General features: G+C 39.3%; 1 protein-coding gene and 1 long non-coding RNA gene across 3 annotated transcripts in view; one reads left to right on the top strand and one right to left on the bottom strand.

The window, feature by feature from the left end:
• nsd2 (nuclear receptor binding SET domain protein 2) overlaps nucleotides 1-26,825 on the bottom strand; it is a 91,327-nt gene that overhangs the window by 14,515 nt on the left and 49,987 nt on the right. For both annotated transcript variants that reach the window (XM_052037479.1, XM_052037471.1), the window contains exons 13-17: nucleotides 24,687-24,887; nucleotides 20,759-20,938; nucleotides 15,358-15,514; nucleotides 14,532-14,737; nucleotides 3,081-3,193 (exon numbers count right to left, since the gene is read on the bottom strand). In XM_052037479.1, the coding sequence (XP_051893439.1) occupies nucleotides 3,081-3,193; nucleotides 14,532-14,737; nucleotides 15,358-15,514; nucleotides 20,759-20,938; nucleotides 24,687-24,887 (857 nt within the window). The remainder of the gene's footprint in view (nucleotides 1-3,080; nucleotides 3,194-14,531; nucleotides 14,738-15,357; nucleotides 15,515-20,758; nucleotides 20,939-24,686; nucleotides 24,888-26,825) is intronic.
• Nucleotides 1-26,825, top strand: part of LOC127582308 (uncharacterized) — an 86,695-nt gene that overhangs the window by 28,944 nt on the left and 30,926 nt on the right. The window lies entirely within an intron of this gene.

The following is a 26,825-nucleotide window of genomic DNA, read 5'->3' as shown; positions in this document are numbered from 1 at the left end:
CATGCAGCACTTTATGAATATTGCCAGGTACAAAATAAAATGTGTAATTTTTGGCATGGGTGCATGATGGCAAGAATGGAGGAGGAGGTAAGACTGAAGAAAATTATTGAAGTGGAAAGAATTTTCAATGGGTCATCATTCCTTCAGCTGTCCTGCATGCAGCATACTATTTAGAAAAACTGCAAAGGTTCCAAAATCCAACATATATTCTGACCCAAAATATATATTATAAAATTCTATTTTTTTCTCCAATGGACTAATGGAACTTGAACTACGAATACATACAAACATAAGGCAAAATGGAAAGTTGCTGTTACTTTGATGGCAATTTGAAATGGTTCCTATTAAGTACAGCATTCAGCATTTACCAATAATTTGCTAAAATATAGATAACATTTACACACAGGAGATATCAGATGGAAGAGAAAGTTTAGCTTGTGACAAGTAAATGAGAATCATTCAACCTACTATATCAAATAATCTTCAGAGAAACTGGAGCAATTGTTGACCTGTTTGCGTCTTAAAAGAAAATTCATTCACACATTTCAAGTAGCTAGTCATAGGGACATGTACTATTTTGGATTCTCTTACTCAACACATGTTGTTTTCTTATTAAAGCAACCCATTAACAAAATAGTTGGCTGATTGTTGAAACGAAGTCAAATAGAAAGGCTTGGGTCCAATTCTTCAAACACCAATCATTTCACGCTTCTCCCATGGTGCAGATAAAATAAAAGATTTTGCATCATGTCCTGCACATGCAAGCAACCTTAAGGACATAAGCAGAAAATGCTGTAAACACTCAGCAGGTCAGACAGCACCTGTAGAAAGAGAAACAGTTTTAATGTTTTTGGTTGAGGATTCTTTGTCAGAACTGGGAAAGAGAGAAAACAAGTTAGTCTGAAATTGAAGTGATAGGATAGAATAAATGAGATATCTGATAGGACAATGCCATGGTTGCTTTGGGGGTAAGCTGTAAGGAGTCACCCAGTCAATAGGTTAAATGGGGGCAGCTGGTAGGAAAAAAAACCCAAAAGCAATTAAAAATGAAGGCTGATAGAATGAGAGTACACAAGGAACATAAAAGATACTGTTTGACCTGCTGAGTTCCTCTGGCAGTTTGTTTTTAGCTGAAGAGAAATGGAGAGAGAAAAAACTAAGCCAATTATTAAGTATGGATAACTTACAACAGAAATGGCCAATTCTGATATAGACAGACAATCAAAGCAAATTAACTGAAGCTGTAGAATTTGATCTGGAGTTTGGAAGGCTGCAACGCGCCTAACAGAAGTTGAGGTGCTGTTCCTCAAGCTTACGCTGGGCCTTGTTACAACAATGCAGGAGGCCATACAGATGGGACAGAGTGGGGGTGGCATGTAGAGACCTGAAACATCAGCTCTGTTTCTCCTACCACAGATGCTACTTGATCTGCTGAGCTTTGAGCATTTTCTGTTTTCACTTCAGATTTACAGCAGTTGATTTTTTTTTAAATTTTCAGGTGTTGTTAGCAAGCATGTATGAATAGTAGCCAGTTCTTCAAGAATGCCAATCAATAAAACACATTTGTAGGTATTCTTCTCTTCTGGCCTCAGATGGAATTCTTAAGCCTCTTCCATTGCATAAATTGTGAACATTCTTAGTTTCTATATTCATCAAAACCATTCCCACCCACCCGGCCCCCCCCCCCCCCTTTCAACAACTCCAAGTCTATGCAATATTATCTAAACTGCAGATATCTGGGGAAAAAATGTTCGGCAGCTCTTGTACTCTTGTGGACAAGATACAAGATTAAACTGGAGACACAAAAGACTGCAGATGCTGTAATGATAAAATAAAAAACACGATGATGCTGGAGGAACTCAGCAGGCCAGGCAGCATCAGTGGAGAAAAGCAGTCGGTCAAAGTTTCAGGTCAGCCTGCTTTTCTCCACAGATGCTGCCTGGCCTGCTGAGTTCCTCCAGCATCATAGTCTTTTTCATCTAGATATTCCAGCATCTACAGTCCTTTGTTTCTCTAGTATATCTGCTGTGGGGGAGGAAGAGGAGTGGAGTTGAAAGACATAAGCGGGTGGGTGATAGGTGGAAGCGAAGGAAAAAAGAAAAAAGGGCAAACAGCAGATGAAGACAGGCTGGAGGGTGATAAATGGAGACATAAAAGGATGCAAGTGCTGGAATCTGATAAATGAGAAAGGTGGTAATGGGATTAATTTATGGGAGAGATGGGCAGATGGGGAAGGGGATCCAGTGACAGAATTGCGTGGATAGTAGGTGGAAGGAACGCAAATGAGAGGACCAGGGGTGGACTGGAAGGAGAGAGAGGGAGAGGGAAGAGAACACGGCGGGGGTGGGGGGTAAGGGTTACACGAAATTGGAAAATTCAATAATTCAGTGATCATATCGTTGGGTTGTAGACTACCCAGGTGCAATACAAGGTGCTGTTCTTCAAGTTTGCATTTGGCTTCACCCTGGCAGTGAAGGCAGCCAAAGACAGATAGGTTACTGTGGGACTAGGAATGGGAGTTGAAGTGACATACAGCTTGGAGCTCAGGATCAGCAATGGGGACAGAGTGCAGGTTCTCTGCAAACAGGTTACCCAGTCTGTGCTTGTAGAGGAGACCACATTGGGAGTACCTAATGCAAAAGATGAGGTTGGAGCTCCACCTGGCCTCATCTGTCCATGATTCCCACCACTCCTCGGCCTACTGGCCTCTGTTTCACTCCTCACCTCTTTATGCTGGCTACCTTCCCTCTCCTCTCTCAGTCCTGATGCAGGGTCTTGACCCGAAATGTTGTCAATTCCTTTCCCTTTGCAGATGCTGTTTGACCCACTGAGTTCCAGCAGTCTTTTTGTTTTATATACAAGATCAAACTGACCATTCCCTCTCCACTCCTGCATTATTGCCTCCAAATTGTAAACCACCTCACCTTAAACTATAATCAATATCAGCATAATAATTTCTTCTTGGATCACCGAAACAAACATCTGTTGAATTCTGTGCACATGCACTATTCATCTTGAACATGACTATTCAGGGTAAAGATAGCAAGGGAATAATGAAGCTGCCTTGATGTTATGCCTACCCTTATGTGTTTATATGGCGGAGGCTTTCTCCCATTGCGTTCATTTTCTTGTGCTTCTCTGGTTTCCCTCTGAGCTTTAAGATCCTGAAAGCGTTCTGCTGCTTCTTGTAAAGCTGAAATGTTTGCCAAAAAAGGAAAAAGGGATTTTTTAAAAAATGACCAGAAGAAGTTACAAGTTCATTGTGCTTAGAGAAATCTTTAACTGTAATTTCACACTGCTAATCACATGATAACAATTAAAATTTAAAAATGGTAGAGCTCACAAGTTACAAGTTGTTCAAATATGTGTGACCTTCTTAATTCTAAAATTTACTGGAGTTTAATGTTAAATAATTGCAAAATGCTAATGTTCTGCTTTTTCCTTGGTTGTGTGCTCACAAATGTAGGTGCCAGGTGGAACAAGAGCCTGGAGCTTGCTTGCTGGTGTTTCAGAACCCACAATACAAATATTGCTGTACTCGCATGTAAAACCTGTCACTTTGCTTTTGTAGTAGTGTTTTAAGACAGATGTATTGGAGAACATCAAATTTAGTCAAAAGTTTGGCTCTCATAAAGTTTCCAAAACGTCTGCAAAGAATGTCAATGTCATAAAGGATCTACAATACCATACCCTTGTTAATTAGGTCCTGAAGCACTGAGACCAAAGATCTTTTGTTTAGAAAACGTTTTGTTTTAACATTGCTTTATTTTTACCCTTTTGGGAGAGGATGCAGTAGGACACTGATCTGCCAGTCCACATGATTTAACTCTATGTGGAAAGTGGTCAAGTTCATTGGGATCCATTTAAGATTAGCAAAAAGAAAATGCCCAGATTTCACAAGGAAACAAAAAGTAATGCAGATGCTAGAAATGGGAAATCTAAACAAAAACACAAATGCTGAAAATACTTGGGTTAGGTAGCACCTGCAGAGAGAGAAGTGAATTTAACATTTCAAGTCAATGACTAAGCAAGTTAAGATTTGCCAACAAGCCACCCAGATTATCTGTGGAAGGCAGCCGAGATCATTGGCTGTTCCATTCCCAAATCCTTACCATAACAACAAGCACCTAAAAGTGGTTTCATGTGACAATGCAGCATGGATGACATGCACCTAAACATTTTGTGGTAGGTTTTTTTTGAAGAGATTGTTCCATGTAGGTGGAGGGGCAAAGGTTAAAAAAAATTCTTTTAGGTACAAGGAGGAAGGGAGACAAAATAAAAACGGAAATTGACAAAAATAAAATGAATCCAAAAAAGAAGCACGAGCGACTTATTTTTATTATTCATTTTTGGGACGGGGGGCACTTGCCAGGCTTATCACTTAACTGCCCTTGAAAAGGGTGCCGATGAATCACCGATCCTTACGGTGAAGGTATTCCAAGAGTACTATTGGAGAGGTAGTTCCAGGAATTAGATCCAGTGACAATGATGGTACTCCCAAGTTATGAAGGTGTGTGACTTGGAGGACAACCTGCTCCACATCCTTCTTGGTGGTAGAGGTCAGTTTTGGGATGTACTGTTGGCAGCAGCCTGGGTAAGGAACTGCAATGTATTATGTTGATGCTACACACTGCAGTCACTGCACATTAGTGGCAGAGGGAATAAATGTTTAGGGCAGTGAATAGAGTGTGAAATATTGCCATCTCCAGTTACAGTTAAATATAAATACCATTTCTTAGTTACTACCTCCAGCCATCTCTTGTTATCCTGTTGGAAAGAGATCAAGACCATTTGCAGCCCTGGTGTCCTATCTGACCCCAACTTAAGTTTCAAATCCTGATTTTCATGCTGCCTTTAGGATACTTACAGCTCCGTATCATTACCTATACCCCATCTTTGCCTCAGCTTATATGTTGCTGAAAACCTCATTGCTACCAATGACAGAGAGAGAGGGATGCAGGAAGATTCCAGGGAGCTAGGAAAAAGATCAACAAGCAGGATCTCAAGGTAGTAATCTCAGTATTACAAATGACACATGCTGACATGTAGAGAAAGAGAGGATAAGTCAGATGAACATGTGCTGAAGAGATGGTACAGGAAGAGAGGAATTTATATTTCTCCAGCAGTAGTTCCATTAATGGAGTAGGTGGGACCTACACAAGTGAGATAGGTTATACTTCAGCAGACTAGGACCAGTATCTTTGCAGGGATCTTTGCTGGGAGAATTGTGGGTGGTTTAAATTACCTTGGCAGTATAATGGGAATCTTACAGGGAATTCAGTAAGGAGAGTGTGAAGGTAGAGCTGTGGATGTCATCTATATGGACTTCAGTAAGGTATTTGACAAGGTCCCACATAATAGGTTAATCAAGAAAGTTCAGATGCATGGGGTCAGTGAAGAATTGGCTGTGTGGATCCAAAACTGGCTTGCCTATAGAAGATAAAGGGTGGTGGTTGAAGGGACTTATTTGGGCCTGAGGCCTGTAAGTAGTGGTGTTCTGCAAGGATCTGTTCCGGGACCTCTGCTGTTTGTGATGTACATAAATGACCTGGATGAGTATGTTGATGGGTGGGTTAGTAAGTTTGCAGACGATACCAAGGTGGAGTTGTGAATAGTGCAGAAGACTGGCGACAGATACAGCGTGATATAGATCTGTTGCAAATGTGGGCAGAGAAATGGCAGATGGAGTTTAACCCAGACAACTGTGAGGTGTTGCATCTTGGTAGGACTAATGTCAAGAGGCAGTACAGCCTTAAGGGCAAGCCCCTTAACAGTGCTGAAGAGCAGAGAGACCTTGGAATGCTTTCATTAATCAAGGTATTGAGTATAGGAGTCAAGAAGTTATGACGCATCTCTATAGAACTCTGGTTAGGCCGCATTTAGAGTATTGTGTGTAGTTCTGATCACCTCACTATAGAAGGATGTCGAGGCTTTAGAGAGGATGCAGAGGAGATTTACTAGGATGCTGCCTGGATTACAAGGCATGTGCTATCAGGAGAGGCTGGACAAACTTGGGCTCTTTTCTCTGGAGCAGTGGAGGCTAAGGGGCAATCTGATGGAGGTGTATAAAATTATGAGGGGCATAGATAGGGTGGACAAGCAGTATCTTTTTCCCCATTATTGAGCGATCCAATACCGGAGGGCACACATTCAAGGTGAGAGGGGGTAGGTTCAGAAGAGACGTGAGGGGCAAGTTTTTTTTTACTCAGTGGTGGATGCCTGGAATTCGTTGCCTGATAGGGCGATGGAAGCAAATTCATTGGTGGCCTTTAAGAGGGGCTTGGATGGGCACATGAATGAGAGGAAAATGGAGGAATGTGAGCATTCTGTAGGTAGGAGGGATTAGCTATATCAGGCCAAAGGGCCTGTTCTGTGCTGTACTGTTCTATGAGAGAAGCATAGCAGGAAGTGAAAAGTAGCAAGTGGCAAGTAAAATGACGAAGCACCAGAAATAAAGGCAAGCTGTAAATGGGGTCAAAGTGTTAAAAGGACAAAATTAAAGATGTTATACTGAAAGCATTTGGCACACGGTAGATGAATTAACAGCACAGAGAAATACATGGACATGATGCAATTTTCATTACAGAAACATAGCTTCAGGGTGATCAGAGACAGGAGTTACATGTTCATGGATATTCAAAATTTAGAGAGGATGTGCAAAATGGTACACTTGCACTATTAATATAGGACAAGATCAGCACACCAGTGAGAAATGGACCTAATTTGACAGATCACGATAGGGTCATAGAACAATACAGTATGGATACAGGCCCTTCAGCCCAACAAGTCCATGCTAGCCGCATTGTCCACCTAGCTAGTCCCAATTTCCTGTGTTCAGCCCATATCGCTCCAGGCCCCTCCCCTCCATGTACCTATCCAATGCTTATTAAATGCTACCATTGTAGCTACCTCAACCACTTCCTCTGGCAGCTCATTCCATAAACTCACCATCCTGTGTGAAAAAGTTGCGCAGCGCCCCGCCCCAGGTCTATTTTAAATCTTTCCCCTCTCACCCTAAAATCTATGCCCCCTAGTTTTGGACTCCTCTATCCTAGGGCCTGTTACCGACCACCTTATCTATGCCTCTTATGATTTTAAGCATTTCTGTAAGGTTGCCCTTCATTCTCCTACATTCCAAGGAATAAAGACCCAGCCTGGCCAACCTCTCCCTCAACTCAAGCCTTCTGCACTCTTTCTAGTTTAACCACGTCTTTTCTATAACAGAATGACCAAAACTGTGCACAGTACTCCAAGTGAAGCCTCACCAATGACTTATACAACAGCAACATACAGAAACGTTCCAACTCCTTTACTCAATCCCCTGACTGATAAAGGCCAGCGTGCTGAATGACTTTTTCACCACCCTGTCTACCTGTGATGCTGCTTTCAAGGAACTAAGCACTTGTACTCCTAGGTCTCTCTATTCCATTTCACTCCCTAGTGCCCTACCATTCATAGTACAAGTCCTACTCTGATTTGACTTTCCAAAATGCATCACCTCATACTTGAAATCCATTTGCAACTCTTGGCCCAATTCCCTAACTGATCAAGACCCCATTGTAATCGACAATAACCTTCTTCACTATCAACACCACCACCTAATTTTGCGTCACCCACAAACTTGCCGATTAAGCCTTTTGCATTCACATCCAAATCATTTATCTCAACATGAACCCCTGCAGCACACCACTAGTCACTGGTCTCCATTCCGAGAAACAACCTTCAGCCACCATCCTCTGCTTCCTACCTCCGAGCCAATTTTGAATCCACCTAACTAGCTCTCCCTGGATTCCATGGGACCTAACCTTCCAGACCAGCCTGCCATGCGGTACCTTGTCAAAGGCCTTGCTAAAGTCCAAATAGCCAACATCCACTGCCCTACCCTCATCTACCCTTTTGGTTACCTCTTCAAAGAACTCTAAAAGGTTCGTCAAACACAACTTCCCACACACAAAGCCATGCTGACTCTTCCTATTCAGTCTATCCAAATGCTGGTAGATAGTGTCCCCCAGTATTCCCTCCAGTAATTTCCCCACCACTGATGTCAGGCTGACCGGCCTGTAGTTTCCTGTCTTCTCCTTGCTACCCTTCTTAAACAACAGAATGACATTAGCCACCTTCCAGTCTTCAGAGACTAACGATGAAGCAAATATCTCTGCAAGGGCCTCTGCAATTTCTTCTCTAGCCTCCCGCAAAGTCAGAGGATGTACTTTGTCAGGCCCTGGGGATTTATCCACCTTAACATGCTTTAAGCCTGCAAATAACTCCTCCTTGGTAGAATTAGAATCAGTTTAGGTGAAATTAAGAAACAGCAAAAGGTCAGAAAGCATTGGTCGGAGTTAATTTATAGGCCACCGGATAATAGATGTAAAAGCAGGGTATAACTTAGGTTATCAGAGGTGCATTTAACAGGGGTAATACAATTATTGTGGGAGAGTTCAATCAACATTGAATTAGTCAAATCAGCAATAACAAGACGGAGAAAATTCATGGAATGACTGAGATGCTTTTTAAGATCAATATGTCAAGAAATCATTTTGGAGGAAGTCTATTTTTGATTACATGTTGAGCACTGTCAAAGGGTTAATGAATAATCTTGTTGCAGGCCATAAAAATGTTAGAATTTTACATCAAGATTCAAAGTGGTGTTGTTCATTCCGAAACATGGGCCTTACATTGAAACAAAGAAAATTACGAAGGTATGAGAATTGAATTGGTTGTGGTTGATTGGAAAACTATTTTAAAAGGTACAGTGGTGGACAGGCAATGACTGGCACTTAACATACGATTTGTAAAAAATATTCTTTAACGCACAAAATCTAACAGGAAAAGAGATGGGAGAAATTAATAATAATAATAAAAAAATCAAAGATGCCAAAAATAGCAATACACCCAAGTATTGTAAGTACTTTAGAACTCTAAAGGAGGACCATAAGATTGATAAAGAAAGAAGATGTATAAGAACTTTATTTACTGGAGCATTGGAGAATGAGGGGTGATCTTACAGAGGTGTATAAAATCATGAGGGGCATAGATAGTGTGAATACACACAGTCTTTTTCCCAGGGTTGGGGCATCAAGACCTAGAGGGCATAGGTTTAAGGCAAGAGGGAAGAGATTTAATTTGAACCTTGGGGCAACTTTCTCACCCAGAGGGTGGTCCGTATATCGAATAAGCTGCCAGAGGAAGTGCCAAGGCAGGTACATCAACATTTAAAAGGCACTTGTACAGGTACACGAGTAGGAAAGGTTTAGAGGGATACCAGCCAAACATGGGCAAATGGGATTAACTTTGATGGTCATCTTGGTTGGCACGGACCTGTTGGGCCCAAGGGTTTTTTCTGCGCTGTATAACTCCATAGTAAAGAACCAGGGGCATAATGAGAACAATGAACTGAAGGAAATTAGTTTTAACAAACTAAACTGAACTAGAAAAGTTGGAGAGACCGAAGGCTAATAAATCCCAAGGACCTGATATTCTGCAGTGTGGGGAAAGTGTGAAGTCATCAACCTTGCTGCTCAAAACAGAGTTTCTTTCTTTTGACAAGTGAGAAAGATTGGCAAATCTTGATATTCAAAGGAACCCAAGTGTTCATGCACACAAGTCATAGAAACTAGGATATACAAAGAAAAAACAATTAGAAATGCAGATCATATGTTAGCTTTGATTATGAGAGAACTTGACTACAGGAGTAAAGATACTTTAGTTATATAGAGCTTCAAGGAGACCGTTCATAGAATATTGCACACAGTCTTGGACTCCTTTCCTAAAAGGTTATACTTGCCACAGAGCAAGTGTAGTGAAGATTCACTAGTTCTTGGGATATGGCAGGTTTGCTGCTTGACAAGCGATCGAGGAGGCCAGGCCTGTATGCTCTAAAGTTTAGAAGAGCGAGTTGTGGTCTCATTGATAATTACAAAATTCTTACAGGCTTGACAGAGTGGATGCAAGAACATTTGTCCAGGCTGAGGAGTCGAACCAGATATCGCAGTCTCAGAATAAGGAGTAGGCTCTTTGGGACTGAAGCAAGAAGAAATTTCTTCACCCAAGCTAGTGAATCTTTGGAATTTTCTACTCCACATTGAAGTTCCTTCATTGAGTTCATTCAAAATAAACATCAACAGATTTTAGATATGAAGGGAATCAAGGGATAGGTTAATGCAGAACGATAGTGCCGAGGTAGAAAATCAGCTGTAATATTGATGAATGGCAGAGCAGACCAGCAAGTCCATATGGTTTACTTCTAATTATGCTCTTATCCACGTCTTTGCCATCTCTCCAGATTAGACTACCACTATATCTAGTCATCGAAAACTCTGCTGTCTGATAACTTGCCCAACCCCATTCAGCCATCACCCCACTTTTAGCAGCCAACACCACTCCTTGTTAAATAGCAGCTAGGTTCTAAAATTCTCATTTGTTTACAAATCCTTCCATGTTGTCTCTCTTCCTCATCTTCATAATCTGTTCCAGCCCTCTAACCCTACAAGAAATCGCAGCTGGGGCAACTCTGGCCTACAAGGATACCTGAATATTCCACCCGTGGTGGCCAGATCCTACCACTGAGACCCGAGGCTCAGTATAACCCTCCAAATATTTTAGCTACCTATTTCTCTTTTCTCCATTAAAACACATCTTAAAATCTCTCTCTTTGGTGAAGTCATAGATCATCCGTCTCCAAATAGTTTGACACCAATTTACTTTTGATATAGCTCCTGTGAAGGTTACCGGGTTGTTTTTGCCATGTTAAAATGGATGTTGTTTTGCTTTATTCTCCCTTGGGCATTTATTATGAAGTGACAGAAGCTGTTGTCAATAATGCTATAAAGTGACAATTGCTCACCAATAACCTGCTCACCAATGCCCAGCCTGGGTTCTACCAGGCCACTTAGCTCCAGACCTCATTGTAGCCTGCTGCAAAAGAGATGAATTCCAGAGGTGAGGTGAGTGACTGTCCTTTACATCAAGGCAGCATTTGACAGAGTGTGACATCAAGGTGCCCTAGTAAAACAGGTCAAAGGGCAATTACTCCAGAAGACCTCTGCACCAAAGATCGATGGTTGTGGTTGAAGGCACCAGGACATCAATGCAAAAGTTCTTCAAGGCTGTGGTCTAAGCCCATCTACCTTCCATTGCTTTATCAATAACCTTCCATTATATTTGCTGGTGATTGCACAATATTCAATTCCATTTGTACCACCTCAACAGATAAAATAGTCCATGCCCTAATGCAACAAAACCTCCCCACAAAACTGCCAGGCATTGGCCATCTCCAACAGCAGCAAATCTAACCACCCTACCCTTGATATTCAAAGGGATTACTATCACAGAATCCCTACCATCAATATCCTGAGGGTCATCCTTGACCAGCATGTCAGAATTTGGACATCTTCTGGCAAGCAACTTGCCTCCTGACAACCCAAAACATTTCGTCTCATCTATCTGGCAGAAGTCAGGAACGTGATGCAATACACCCCACTTGTCTGGATGAATGCAGCTCCAACTCCTCTCAAAATGTGACACCATCCAGGACAAAGCAGCTCACTCACCGCATATTCATTTGACCTATCCTCCTACATCCGTACATGTTAGCAAGTGGCACTGTAATACCGAGATTACTACCTTGAAGCCCTGTGGGGTAAAGTTGGATGTCAACAGCATGGAAGTGGAAACAACCATGTAATTTTAGATCACAAGGTCCAAGGTGCAGCACGTAGATGAGAAATAAGAGAGACCATAAGTAGATAATTGAGGAAAAATGCCAAAAAGGCTGTAAGATAAAGTAGAACAGTGTTACAGGAGTTGAGCACAGAAATCTGGGCTGACTATCCCAATGCAATACTGAGTAGATGCAGTCATGTCACAGGTGCTATTGTCTATTTGAAAGAGTAACTGGAGGTCCACTTTTCCCTCTCATAAGGATGCAAAAAATTTCACAGCAGTACTTGAAAAATTGCTGGGAATGAGACACTAGTGTCCTGATCATAAATTATCCCTTAAGGAAAAAAAAATCACTAAACTGGACTATTCTGACATTGCTATTGTATGTGTCTGCTGTGCACAAGCTGGATGCCAGGCTTCATTCAGTACAAAGACTAGACTTTGTTGTCTAAAAGGCACCTTGCGGTATCCTGAAAGGCACTATTACAAGTCCTTTTTAAAAGCAAGCATTCAGCATTTTTTTTTAATATTAGTATTATGATAGCAATGGTCTGGATTCTTGGCAAAGAAAAATGTTTAAAGGCACTAGATGTACAAAAATTCTTCAGCTACAAATATTCATCCGCAAGTTTCCATTTATTGAGATTAAAATTGCTTCAGAAACCTACCCCTTATGAGTATGACCCCTGATCCCAGACCCCTCAGCTAAGGGAAACACTCTCAATGCATTCAGTGTGTCAAGCCCTGTAAGAACTTTGTAATTATTAATGAGATCTATTCTCATTTTTCTAAACGTTAGAGAATACAGGCCCAGCCTACTCTATCTCACCTCATTCTTAAAATCAGCTAAACCTGGCGATTCTTCACTGACCTCCTTCTCTGGCTAGTACCTTTCTTGGGCAAGGACAGCAAGACAGTACATAATACTCTGGGTTCAACCTAATATCTAGGTCCCTTTAAAAATCAACACTACCCAATCTGTCATAGTTGAAAAAAAACTTCTGCTTTGTGCATCAAAGTTGAAGACCTTGCTCACCCTGCACCCCCCCCCCCCCCCCCACAATGTATTCCATCCACCATGCTCTCATCTGTTCACACAGCTTGTCTATATCCCCTTGAAGCATCTTTGCATCCTTCTCCTTATAATTCCAGCAAGTTTTGTATCGTCAGCAAACTTGGAAATATGACATTTCATTCCCTCAGACAAACAGTTGATATAGACTGCGAACAGCCGGTGCCCATAAACTGCAGTACCCTACTAGTCATATCCTGCTGACCCAAGAAGGATCTGTTTATTCTCACTCTTTCCCTCCTGTCCCATGAACAATTTTTGAATCATGTCAGGATATTACCTCCAATTCTTTATGTCTCGTTGACCAATATCTTGTTTTGCGACCTTACTGAAAAATCTCATGAACCATACAATGGTTCTTCCTTACCTATTCTATCAGTTGTATCCTTAAGGAACACCCGTAGATTAGACAAACATGATTTTCCTTTCATTGATCCAAGACAACCCTGCCCAATTCTTTGCAAGGTGTTGTTATTACACCCTTCATTAATTTTCCCTACTACAGGCTAACAGATCAGTATTCTTCCTCCTTCTTTAGAGGGGTCACTTTTACTTTCCTCCAACTCACGGTAACGACGATAACAAAGGTGCCATTAAACTGGAAAGTGCACACAAAAGATTTACGAGGATGTTGCAGGGACACGAGGGAAAGGGTTATAGGGAGAGGTTGGGCAGGCTAGGACTTTATTCCTTGGAGCATAGGAGACTGAGAGGTGTATAAAATCATAAGGGGCATAAATAGGGTGAATGCACACAAGTCTTTTTCCCAGGGATGGGGAACCGAGAACTAGAAGGCATAGGTTGAAGGTGAGCGGTGAAATATTTAATAGGAACCTCGGGGACAACTTTTTCCACACAGAGGGTGCTATGCACATGGAACGAGCTGACAGAGGCAGGTACAATAACAACATTTAAAAGACATACATGGATAGGAAAGGTTTAGAGGGATATGGGCCTAATGCAGGCAAATGGCACTAGTTTAGATGGGCATCTTGGTCGGCATGGATAAGTTGGGTTGAACTGCCTGTTTCTTTTGCTGTATGACTCTAACTCCATAACTCCAGAATCTACAGAATTTTGGATGATGATAACCAAAGCATCCATTATCTCAACAACCTATTTCAAAATTCTGGGATTATAAATATTCAGCCCTTGGGATTTATCAGCTTTCAAACTCACCAACTTCTCTGTTACAGTTTTGTTTGGACTAATACTGATTTCCTTCAGATCCCAATTCTCACTAGACCCTTGTCGTCTAATATTTTTGGCATTTTTGTTTTGTTTCCAGCTTCACAGAAGAGGAAAGTTGTCATACAATTCCCTTATTCCCCAATAGAAATTATGACTTGTTTGCAAGCGACTGATATTTCCCTTAGTCAACATCTATAAAAAGGAACTTAAAGAGCTTCTATGTTTTTCAACAGCCTACCTTCGTACTCTATCTTGTCTTTTTTTTAATAATTAATTTCTTAGTCCTCTTTTGCAAACTTCTAAAGTGCTCTCAATCCTCAAGACTACTATTTCTGATAATTCTATAAGCCTCATTCTTTGATGTAATGCTAAATTAATTTCTCTTGACAGGCACAGAACAAATCATATTGTGCCTTAGAGGAACATTTTTTTTTTGCAATTTACGCATTATGTCTTCAATTGTTGGACAATACATGGTAAGCTCTCACAGAGTAGAACCAAATAAACAGCATCACCTTCAAACTAACATTAAATGATGAGACAGCACTAGAACCTTAAAAGTTGTAAACAATTTTTAGTTTAAAATATTTTAAGTTAAAAGCAGTACCTTTTCGAAAGGCTTTGCTGAGACTTTTAATTTTGTTGTCTTTGCTTCCCTTATCACCTTCCATATAAGGAAATACACGTGCCTGGTGGGTCCAAAAGTAGTCATTTGATCCAAAGAAATGAACTGGAAATTCGCCAATCTCATGCTTCATATTTTGAATATTTGTTGGAACATTCCTTGGGTGACATATCTCTGCAGGCCACCATCTATGTTTGGAAACACATTTCAGGTTATCAATAGTAAAAAGTAATATCTAGGTTACTGTACCAAGTAACTTTGTCTAATTAAAGAATCTAGTTAACTAGATTATATAGGTCTCTCATGACATGGTTAAATATAATTGCCAAAGCAAAATTCTATGAATACTTGAGATCTGAAATAAAAGTAGAAAATAGTTGAATTACTTGGTAGGTTGGGCATCATCTGGTGAGGTATAAAATTTCCACAAGAATTATGGAAGAACAATTTGAGGCAATGTCATTCCACAGCACATAAAGTTGGTGGAAGGATGTTTCAAACATAAAATTCTTCTGGATTCAAGACGAGGGAGAAGTCATATCTTATAACTGCCAAAAATTTCAAGACTGAGCTCTCAACTAAAAATTCACAGAAATAGGATGTAGCCAAATGGAGCAACATCTCATTTGTAAATTTAAATTTCTGCAATACAGTGGAGTGTCCTGATAATTGGCCAAGGAATTACAAATTGCTTCCCAGCCTGGAATTCCAATTAACTTGCCATGCAAAGGATTTTCATGACATGAAAAACTTTTCAAAAGCAAAATTCCAAAATAACACTCGATCATCTCTACCTATTTGGACTTACCTGTAGCTTCCGAGCTTTACCCAGATGATGTCTTTGTAGCGCGGTTTCTTGCCTGCCTTGCAGTCATTGCAATACCAGCTACCCTCGGGGGTATCAATGTTGAGACATTCTGGGTGAAATGCTGCAGGACAGGACTCACAACATAAAAGGCTTCCCCCTGCAGAAAATAATCCAAAATTAACTCGGGGTTGTAACTATTACAGACCATGTTTACAAAGCATTGTATTTATATAGCATCTCATAATTGTCTCAAATTAATTCAAGCATTTCAGCTACAAAGTATTTTATTTACTTCAATGTGCATTAATAGTCACATACAGAAAAGTGGCCAGCCAAGTAATTTTTAATTTTCCTGTAAATATACAAATATAAATAAAACAAGGGGCCTTATTATCAGAACCTATGTTGAAAACAAGACCTGAATATTTACTTAACAAACTCAAAACATGCTTTTACGTGCTTCCCACGAAATGGAACAAAGCTGATTGTGGATGACTCTGAATCCCATCCCCTCTGCCTCACTTCTGTACTTTCTTAATGTCACTTCCATAACTAAGATCTTTTCTTTAAAAGGAGGAAAACTATCAATAGGGCACCTGAAATTGATGAACAGTGATTATGTTACTGGTGTATGGATTATTGAGAAAGCCAAGGAAGAAAAGCTATTTGCTCCAAAGGGAGGAGGAAAGAATGAATTGATAACAGCTTCCTGTTGTCCATGTGCTCAGCTTACATGATCGGGGAAGGTCTTGGATTCAATCCCGATCACAAAATATGAACACCAGGAATAATAAGTTGTTATCAATCTTATTTAATCAAGGATGGGCTGGTCTTTGTGGGACAAGGGATGGTGGCGTGGAAGGGTTTTCATCATCTTTTCTTGTAGTGGAGATACTGAGATGCCCACTACAGCATTAGATGCAACTGACTGCATAGAGATCTGAGGAAATTCTTGCAGAGAAATCAACCAACACGTGATCATAGTAAATCAATACTAAAGCTAGTTTATTTGTGGCTGGTTTATTTGTGACTTAGCATATAAAGAGAAACTTTGGACAGCTTCCCTTTCATACCTGGACTATATCAAGCTGGAGGAATTCTAAAGAAATACTCAAGTTCCTAAAGTTAACTCACTCTTGAAGATCAATGTACAATATCTACCCAACTTGCCAAACAGACATGCTCAAGAAAATGTGTAACATCAACTTTTATACTTAATGCCTCAACCGAAGGCAAGCATGCCGTACACCTTCTTTAAAACTCCATCCATTTGTTGTGCCACTTTTAGAGAGCTAAGGATTTTTGCCATGCATGCCATCCAAACAGGTCATTTCATCACATCAGTACATTGAGGTAGTGGAAGGGAAAAGCAATAGTAGAATTCACAATAGTGTTACAGTTACAGAGAAAGTGCAGTGCAGGCAGACAATGATGTGCAGGGCCATAACGAGGTAGATAGGTCAACAGTCCATCTTATCGTACTATAGTCTTATAACAATGGGGTAGAAGCTGTCCTTGAGCCTGATGGTACATATATCTTCTGCCCGATAGGAGGGGGGAAAGAAGAGAGAATGTTTTCTTTCAGATATTCAAATTACAAGCAGCAAGTCATTTGGCCTTTCAAACTTGCTGTGGCTGTTAATAAGGTCAAGGCCAGTCCTACTTTAACCTCAATTCTGTATTCCTGCCTATCTCAGTAACCTTTCACCTTTTACTTAACATGAATCTATTTCTGCCTTAAAAATACTGCAAGACTCTGCTTCCACTGCCCTTTGAGGAAGCACAGTCCAGCACAGGAATAAGTCCTGCTGCCCACGATGTCTTGCGAACGGTGATGCCAATTTAAACTGCACATTTGCCTGCACGTTGTCTATATCTCACCATTCCCTGCCTGTTTATTGGTCTATCCATGCCTCTTAAAATGTTACCATCATATCTGCTTCCACCATCTCCCTGGCAGTGTACTCCAGGCACCTACCACTCACTATTATAAAACCTGCCACGTACATCTCCATTAAACGTTTCTCCTCTCACTTAAAACTGTGCTCTTTAGTATTTTGTGTTACCACTCTGGGGAAAAAGACTGACTATCTACCTTATCTATGCCTCTCATAATTTTATATACTTCTGTCAGGTCAACTTCAGCCTTTGATGCTTCAGAGAAAGCAATCCAAGTTTGTTCAACCTCTCTAGCTCATACTCTTTAATCCAGGCAACATTTTGGCAAACCTCTTTTGCACCCTCTCCAAAGCCTCCACATCTTTCCAAGAGCTTCCAAAATCTTCTGCAAGAGAGATAAGCTGATTGGCCTGTAGTTGCCTGCTTTTGGTTTCCCCTCTATAAGTAAAGTACTTACATTTTCTATTTTCCAGTCTAATGGAATCTAGGGAAGTTTCAAAAATTAAAGCCAACACTTCGAGCATTGTGTACAGTTTTGGTTGCCAGGATGTGATTAAGCTGGAAAGGGTGCAGAAAATATTCACAAGGACATTACCAGGACAGGAGGGCTTAAGTTATGAGGAGAGACAGAAGAAGATGGGACTGTTTTCTCTGGAGCAAGGGGTGACTTTATAAAGATTTATAAAATTATGAGGGGCATAGATAGGGTAGATACTTGGTTTTTATTCCCCTTAATGTTAGGTGAATCTAAAACTAGAGGGAATAAGTTTAATGTGAAAGAGAAAAGATCTAAAAAAGGGGATCTGAGGGGCAAGTTTTTCGACAGAGGTGGTGGGTATATGGAACAAGCTACTATTAGTGGTACAAGCAGGTACAATCACAATGTTTAAAAGACATTTGAATAGGTACATGGATAGAAAAGGTTTAGGGGAATATGGGCCAAACATAGGCAAATGGAATCAGCCTAGATAGGCATCTTGGTCAGCATGGACAAGCTGGGCCTATTTCCACGTTGTATAACGGTATGAATCCAGCTATCTCAGAACCACTTCTTTTAAGACCCAAGGACGAAGTCATCAATATCCGAGACTTGCCTACCAGCATCACCAACAATTTGCTCAGTATTATTTCCCTGGTCGATGTAGTTTTCCCAAGTTCCTATCCCCATTTCAAATCCAAATTTAGAGCTATTTCTGGGATGTTACTTGTATCTTCTAATTTATCTGCCATCTTCTTTTCCATTATTAATATCCTAGATTCACTTTCTATAGGACCAACATTCACTTTAACCCTTTTCTCCTTCAATTAATTTTCAAGTATGGTTTTACATGTCTATCTAGCTTTAACTTGTACTAATTCTTTTGTTTAAAAAAAAGAACCTTTCATCTGTACAATCTTTTCAATTGCCAAGTTTGACGCTGTATCTTTAACTTTAGTTAACTCTTCATGGCAAGTTTGCAGCTTGGAAAACACCTTTTTCTCCCCTTAAATTACTTTTTCCCTCATTGGGATGCATCTATTTTGTGTATTCTAAAAGATCTCCTTAAGTATCTTAAATTGCATCTTGAATAACTGGTCCCTTCAGGCAATTTGCCAGTTCACTTTAGCTAGCCCAACTTCCATTTACTCACGACTGCCCTTACTTAAATTTAAAAGTCTTGACTCATTCTTCACTCCCTCAAACTAAATGCAAAATTCAATCATATTATGATTGCGTCACCTAGAATTAACCAACAACTTTTTCGTGAAGCTATTCCTATCTCCTGGCACAATGCCATGCCTAGTACACTGATGAGGAGTCTTGAATCTGAAATGTTAAACCTGTTTTTCTTTACACAGATGCTACCTGATCCGCTGAGTGTTTCCAGAATTTTGTTTTTATATCAGTTCTAGCTTGCCCTCTGGTTGACTTCAGAATGTGCTGTTCTAAGAAACTCTCTGAAAGCATGATGAACTCTTATCTACGCACACCTGAATATTCCAGTTGAACGTAGATTAATGTTTCCTATGATTCTTGCCAGTCTGAAAGCTCCTTTTTCCTTCCCTTTTACTCCTTCCAACTATGTGGCTGCTTTTAGGGGACCTATTTTAATTCTTCATCTCCACTCAACACTTCTACATCCCAATTTCCTCAACTCAGATGATCCCACTTTATTCACTGACCATCATTAATTAGCTGAGCTATTCTTCCATCTATTCCGAACTTCCTGTCCTTCCAAAATATCATATCCACTTCAATAATTTTGTCCCAATACATGTCGCTCTGTAGCTGTCTTTCTGTTGCAGCTATCAGATCATACTTATTTCTGTTTGTTTCAAGTGCACTCAAATACAAAGCCTCTAGTTTTGACCTTTCATTATACTTGTATCTCTGGCCTCGACTGCTGGTTAAGATTAGTACTCTATATCTTCCTGTCAGTCTGTTTATTATTTCTCTATAGTCTTGTCTCTGCTCTGATTTATCACATCTTGCCAATTCTGATCCCTTGCTCCTACTATTCTGTTTAAGATTCTGTCTCCTTCCCTCCTTAAGTAGATCACAAGGACTTCAACCCCTCTGTCTCAGAGGTTTGGCTTCCACTTCATTCACTACTGGTGCCAGTGCTCAGTGAACCAGACCAACTTCCACTACACCAGTCCCTGAACCATTCATTAATTTTTAAAATCTTATTTACCCTATACCAACATGCAAGTGGCCAGAGTAATAATCCAGGATTTATTTCCTTTGAAGTTTTGCATCTTAATTTGTTGATTTAATTAAGGTTTTCAAAATCATGAGAGGCTAAAACAAGAGCAAGCAGCAAATAACTATTTCCAATAGTAGAAAGGCCACTTACAAGGGAGCATAGATTTAAGTTAGCCAATAGAAGGATGAGAGTGGAATCGAGAAAAATTCTCCCTCAATGAATGAAGGAGGCGGCGGAAATCCCCACCTTATTTATAAAGCATCTGGAAAGGGACTTGAAGAACCACAACTTGCTGGCTATGGATCATGAGCTAGGAAGTGGGATTAATTCAAAGTTCAGCTTTAACAGGCATGGACACAATGGATTCAATGGCCGCCTTCTGTGAAATGATAAACTGTTCAAAAGGTAAGTGTCCAAGTTGTATGCCCCCAATAAACATAAGCAGAAATAAAAGATTTTAGCAAGATGCTATATGTAACAGCTTGAGAAAATCATGAATCCATTTGTAAAGCTAAATATTAAGAAGACTCAAAAAAGTGAGTTGATGGAGACTAGAATGCACTACCCAGGGTAATTGCAGAGGCAGATTCAATTGTAGCACTCAAAAAGCTGGTTTATTATACAAAAGGAAAGAAATCACAGGTCTATGGAGTGAAGGTGGGGTGGGGGGGGTTAGAAATGGGATGAGCCGATTTGCTCTTTCATAAAGTATAGGCTGGACAGGCAGAATGGAACTGTTTCATGGTATAATAATAATGCAATTGAAATAAGTCAACTCAGGAAATCAAAAAGGAAAAAAAAAATCTCAAACTAACCTCTTGAACAGACAAAGCACCAGCTAACATTGACATGAGCATGATGTCTGTAACCCTTCTTTGGAGAAAAATGATTGGTGCAAATAATACTGTTGGCTGTCAGAATCACAGACCCTGCTGCAATACAGGTCTCCCCTCCATGATAGGCCACAGGACACCGAACACAGCGCATCATTCGCCCTGGTAATAGAGAACTTATTATCCTTTAAATGAAATTGCAATTTTTTAAAATAAAAAATTCTCCACATTTTCAGTAAATGCACGCAGAAGTCTTATTTCTTAAAAGCAATTTGGTAATCTACCCCACCAAAAATCTCCTCAATCTACTGGTTGTTACTGATGTACTGTATTCTCTGGAGTTTCAAGCAATTAAATATTAGCCTTTTAAATATACTATTAAGATTTACTTTAGCTTCACTATTTAAACAAAACAAACATGTTTAATCACTAATTAAAAGCTCTCTATTTTGATTTCAATAAATATCTGATGTTTTCTAATGAAACCCTATCATTAATATATGGGAAAATAATTTTGGAAGTAAAAAGGTTACAAGGTTTTCCATATTCAATGGCAAAAGTTGTATACCTGAAAAGAAGTACAAAAAAAATATAAGGCCGCTATTCGGCTTTCATCTCTTCTCTTCCTTTCAAGTTCACAAATGCTCTTACCTCAAACCCACTTTCCTGCACTAACCCCATATCCCTTGATTTGCTTAATATCTAAAAATCTATGAATCACCTTCTTCTATACACTTTATGATTAAGCCTTCACAGCCCTCTTGGGAAGAGGATTCCAAAAATTTGCTATGCTCTGGGTGAAGACATCTCTTTTCATCAATACCCTGAAAGGCTGAACTGCATCTTGAAAACGTCTCACACACGTTTCTAAGCATCGCAGCCAGGATAAGCATCAACTTTAGATCTAGACCTGATAAGCCTCATAAGAATTTTGTATATTTCACTGTGTCACCCCTCGTCCTTCTAAGCTCAAAGGAGTATGGGCCTAGACTACTTTATCTCTCTTCATGACAAACCCCCAATCCCGGGAATCAATCCAATGAGCCTTCACTCCAATTATATCCTTCCTCAGGTAGAGACCAGACCTGTACAAAATATTCCAGATGCCATTTCACCAAGGCTCTCTCTTTGGAATAAGATGTCTTCACTCATGTTTAAATCCTCTTGCAAAAAGGGACCAATGAACCCTTTGCCTTTCCAACTTTGAGCTGCAAATTAAGTCTGTGACATGTACACAAGGTCACCTAGATCCCTCTGAATACTAACATCTTTCAATCTCAATTACTTCACCTTCTATTGGAAGATGGACCAATGACCTCACATTTTTCTATATTATTATATGCCATTTGCTATGTCTTCATCTAGCTTGTATATATTCCTCTGAAGCCTCTCTGCATCCTCCTCACAGCCCAATTGCCACCAATCTTTGTATCTTTCTTACTTTCCAGATTGCAACCCTCTGAGCCCATCATGACTCTTCAATTTTCCTATCTAGTCTATTTGTATCTCAAGACCACTATTGGTAGTAGTCTTCAACCAACCTTCCTCCATATATCACTAGTATATTAACCCTAACACAACTTGCTTAATTATCTTTAGTGGGGTAAGCTCATTGGAGGGTCTTCGGAATCCAAATGAACCACATCAACTATTCACCTACATCTTTTCTGCTAGCTTTTTTGAGGCTGTACCTGGCAGATTTTTCAGATTTCCCTCTTCAAAAAGAAAAACAAAAATAACTGGCTTACAAGTGAATTAGCTGGGCTTTACAAGAGATCCTTAGAAGTGAATTTCCTCATTACAAGTTTATGAAAGGTGATTTAAAAAATAATTCCTAACGTACAGTGGAATAAACCCAAATTTATATCTTTGCTGATATTGTGCCATGTCAGTGTTACAGCATTCCCTCATCAGATTGCAAAAGCATTTGTCCCATTTAACCAGTGTATTTTCTCAGCTCTTGAAAAATAATTAAAAAATTAAACCCCAAATTTGTTGGAAATGGTGTTTTAGGATATACGTCAATGAATATGTGGAATTACATTGGAAATTTATTACAAGGTACGTGTTACACTTCAGCTATGCAATTCCCATTCTTCCCCTAACCAATCAAGCTAAGTAATCGTATTTTAGAAGCATCTATTTAAAATAGTGCTGGAAGTATCCACCCACAATTAATTTTTCTTCAAAGATAAAATTTAGGTTTGACTGAATCATGGTTCAGGGATTCGAGATAGAAATCTGTGTTAAACCCTCAATCCAAACCTAAACTTCTGCTCAAACAAAAAATTTTCAGGCATCTGATCTGCTCATTTAGAACCATGTATCCAGTTCACCACCAGGATTACCATTTCCAATTCTAAAACACCTCTAGGCTCTTCTTTTCTACCATCCACTTGAGCACCAACAAAACTCCACGCCACGGAAATAAGAAAAAATATCTAGAATTCTACCGCAGGGATTAGGTGTTTACAAAATCTTTTTCTATCACCTTAAACTCTAGTCTGTCTCATACAGAGTCACAGAATTGTAGATAACAAACAACCCCTTCAGCCCACCACATCCATGCCAACTTTTTTGCCCATCTATACTAATCTCATTTGCCCATTAGTATCCTTCTGTGCCTTGCCTATTTATGTGCCGTCTAATTGTTTCTTAAATGTGATTGCTTCCAATTCCCTACCTCCTCTGACAGCAAGTTCCAAATATCAAATCACCGAGTAAAAATAATTATCCCTCAAATCCCCTTTAAAACTCCTTCCTCTCACTGTAAACCTATGCCCGTTTTGACACCCACATTTTTGATACCCCATCATTCACAATCTCCACACTTTAAATCCACATCATGACCTTCCAACTTTCCAATCCAGTCTGTTTGAATTCCTTCTTTCTAGGCCAATATTGTAATATTGTGGCAGTTTTTAAACAGCTTGCCTTCACATACTGCAATTTACTCTCCAAGCCACTTCACCTTGTCACATCTTTTCACGCACTCAAAACCCCTCTTAAGATTTATCTTACTTAATGCAGCCTTTATTACCTACCTTTCCCTTATCCACCTAAGCCTCGTATCTGAATCAGATCTGTGACACATCTTGGGAAATTTTATACATTCGTTAGCTTTATCACTCATATTCTATGTCTTACCTGCCAAATACCTATACAGTTCCTTCCAGAACCTATCCACAGAGTCTGCCTTCATCTTTGACAGTCTGGGTTGAAAACCATTTTGTTAAGTAATTAAACCTAAACTATCTGACAGCCTTCTCTCGAGCTTAAACTCGTGACTATCAAACAAATTGATGATGTTCAACCTTTTTAAGACCTGAAGTCTCCCTCAACATTTCTGGTTTCAGTAGTTTCTCCCTTACTTCAGATACTTAATTCAAACTACTATTACTTAATCTATATGCTGCCATTTTCAATGCCAAGCCGTCTTTAATGGTGTACTGTGATCAAAATAATTCCTCTCTTCATTTTGTATGATTAAATTTTAGAATGCTGCATATAGTTCATAGTTCCAAATCATTTATATACATCTGTGTTAATACTCTCCCCACACTGAACTCCTGAAGGTGGTCTGATAGTTAACGATTTCCCACTTATTTGGAAATGTTATCCCTCATCCATCCAATTTGTGCTTTCAAATACAAGAACAAACCAAGACCTGCATTAAAAGATTTTTTTTTTAAATGTGCAGGCATGATGTACAATGTTGTGGTGCACAATTCAAAAAAAAAACTTAAGAACTTACTCAAGTTTTCTGTTGGAAGGGCAACCATTAGCTTTCATTTAAAAGTATTATATACCGTGATATACCAAACCCAATTAAATTTATATACTGGCAAATAATTTTACATTCAATAATCTGTGCTTTAAGGAATGTGTATTTATCCAAGAGATTTTCCACCTTTTGTTGGCCTGGGGTTGGAGGGATTTGTGGCATGGCAGCTGATACAAGTATGCAGGGGACATCGGAATCTCTTGTTTTCGAACACAGTTGGAGGGTACTTTTTCACACAGTCTTCGTGGTAGAACTTGCCACACAGAGGAACAATACAACGCTTAACATCAGGCCCATTCTTCTTGCAAACAAAACAAGTGTGAACACCTGCACAAAACAAATACATGAAGAAAAAGACCAACTCAAAATCAATGAATGTTTTCCAAGCTATTCTATGCAAACAATGTATTATATTAACTTAAAAATAAAACACATCTTACAGATTTTTAAAAATGATTATTATATTGAATCATGATCTTTTGTAGCTCGTGGTAAGGTTAAATTGCCTAGTAAGTCACATGAATGGATCTAAAAAAAAATAAACTCAAAATCCAACAAAGATGATAATTGTAAAATTACTGGATTCACAAATGCACCAAATACTACTTTTAGTAAGGCAGATAAATGCAAGTTATTCACTTAATACTCATATACAACTAGTTCTTTGGCGAACAATGGTCGGAGGAAATGATTGGAGCTGTGGAATTGTCTCATTGGAGCTGTGGGCTACTCAAATGTTGTACCAATACCAACAAACCCTACTCAGTGACTAAAAAAAGTGGGCAATGTTGAATCCAGAGATGACGCTGGAGTAAACATGTGCCCTTTCAATGTTCCATTTATGCCTCATTTGTCCGAATATCACTCAAGTTCAAGAATTCAAATGATATCCAAGAAATACAAGGCTGGTACATTGTGCACTAATTCAATTATGCCACACAAGACAATGATCAACAAAGTAAACCATTTAATCAATCAGGCAGAGGACACAAATTGAAAAGAGCACGAGGATTCAGAGTTCCAGGCAAGTTAGCATGTTGGTGATAACTTCAACTATTCAGTTATGTTGTTCACTTTGTAGCTAGAAATATACAAAAGCTGATAAACTAAACAAACCTTTTTAACCAAAAGTAATGGCTAGAATATGGATGATAGAAGCATAATGAAGGAAATGGCATGTTATTCTTAGAGACACCACGTTAAAATTGAAGTAACCACTAGTTACCATTTCCGACATCTAAATAGTGAATGGACTGTTGTGAAAAGCTTTCGTCTCTAATCGCTCCAGTTTCTGGTGGTAACAGGTTTTAGAGGCTTGGGACACAGATAGCAACTATGACATCTTAACCTTAATCATATTATATCTACCCAAACTGTAAATTAATTTTAAACCAAGAGATGAGAGTTTTCTTCTGTAGCCAAAAGAAGTTATGACTACGTTTGAAAGTCTAAACTAGTTTAGTACAAGAATAGTTTTAGTGATCATTCGGGATTCCAAGTGAAAATTATCATAGCACCATGTCACAACTTGCTCCATGAATAGTGAATGAATAAGCACCCACTGCTGCAGATTACAAAAATATATAAAAACTAAGGTGAAAAAAATCTGAAATAAAGTTGAAATGAACAGTAAGCAATGCAGATGTGCAACATTTTTGCAACAGGTCTGCTCAACATACAAAAGATGCAGTTGACATTAACAAGTTCTTTATCAAGGCAGATTTTCCTGTTTGTCATTGAAATTAACCACTATAAAGCACTAGCCAAATGTGCAAAATCTGATATTATAAAAACTTGAACAGTTTAATGATGAAAGTATAAAAGCAAAATCTAATTTTAGTCGTAGTTAAGTTCAAATTATGTAAAGGACTGCATGCAGTAGTTTTAAACTGAAAATTGTTCAGTTCTGTAATCCATGTAGTAACTATATCAAAGTAAAATTAGAAAACGCTGGAAACACTCAGGTCAGTGAGTATCTGTGGAAAGAGAAAAACAGTTAACATTTCAGAACCCGAGCCCCTCATCAGAACAGAGTCTGACTTGAAACGTTAACCTGTTTTTCTTTCCACTGATGCAGCCCATTCAGCTGAGTGTTTCTGGCACGTTTTATGTTTTTGCTTCAGATCTTCACTAATTGTATTTTCTTGCTACTCGTTAATTGCAACTTAATAATTATTAAAAGAAAATTAATTAAATACCTGTGTCTAACTTATCAGGAATTTGGCTAAGTAAATTTCACATTTTTTTTTTAAAATGAAGACTATA

The sequence above is a fragment of the Pristis pectinata genome, chromosome 2 (assembly GCF_009764475.1).
Source record: "Pristis pectinata isolate sPriPec2 chromosome 2, sPriPec2.1.pri, whole genome shotgun sequence".
NCBI classification, from domain to species: Eukaryota; Metazoa; Chordata; class Chondrichthyes; order Rhinopristiformes; family Pristidae; genus Pristis; species Pristis pectinata.
Note: the sequence above shows the minus strand (reverse complement) of the source record. Positions and strands in the feature narration are given on the sequence as shown.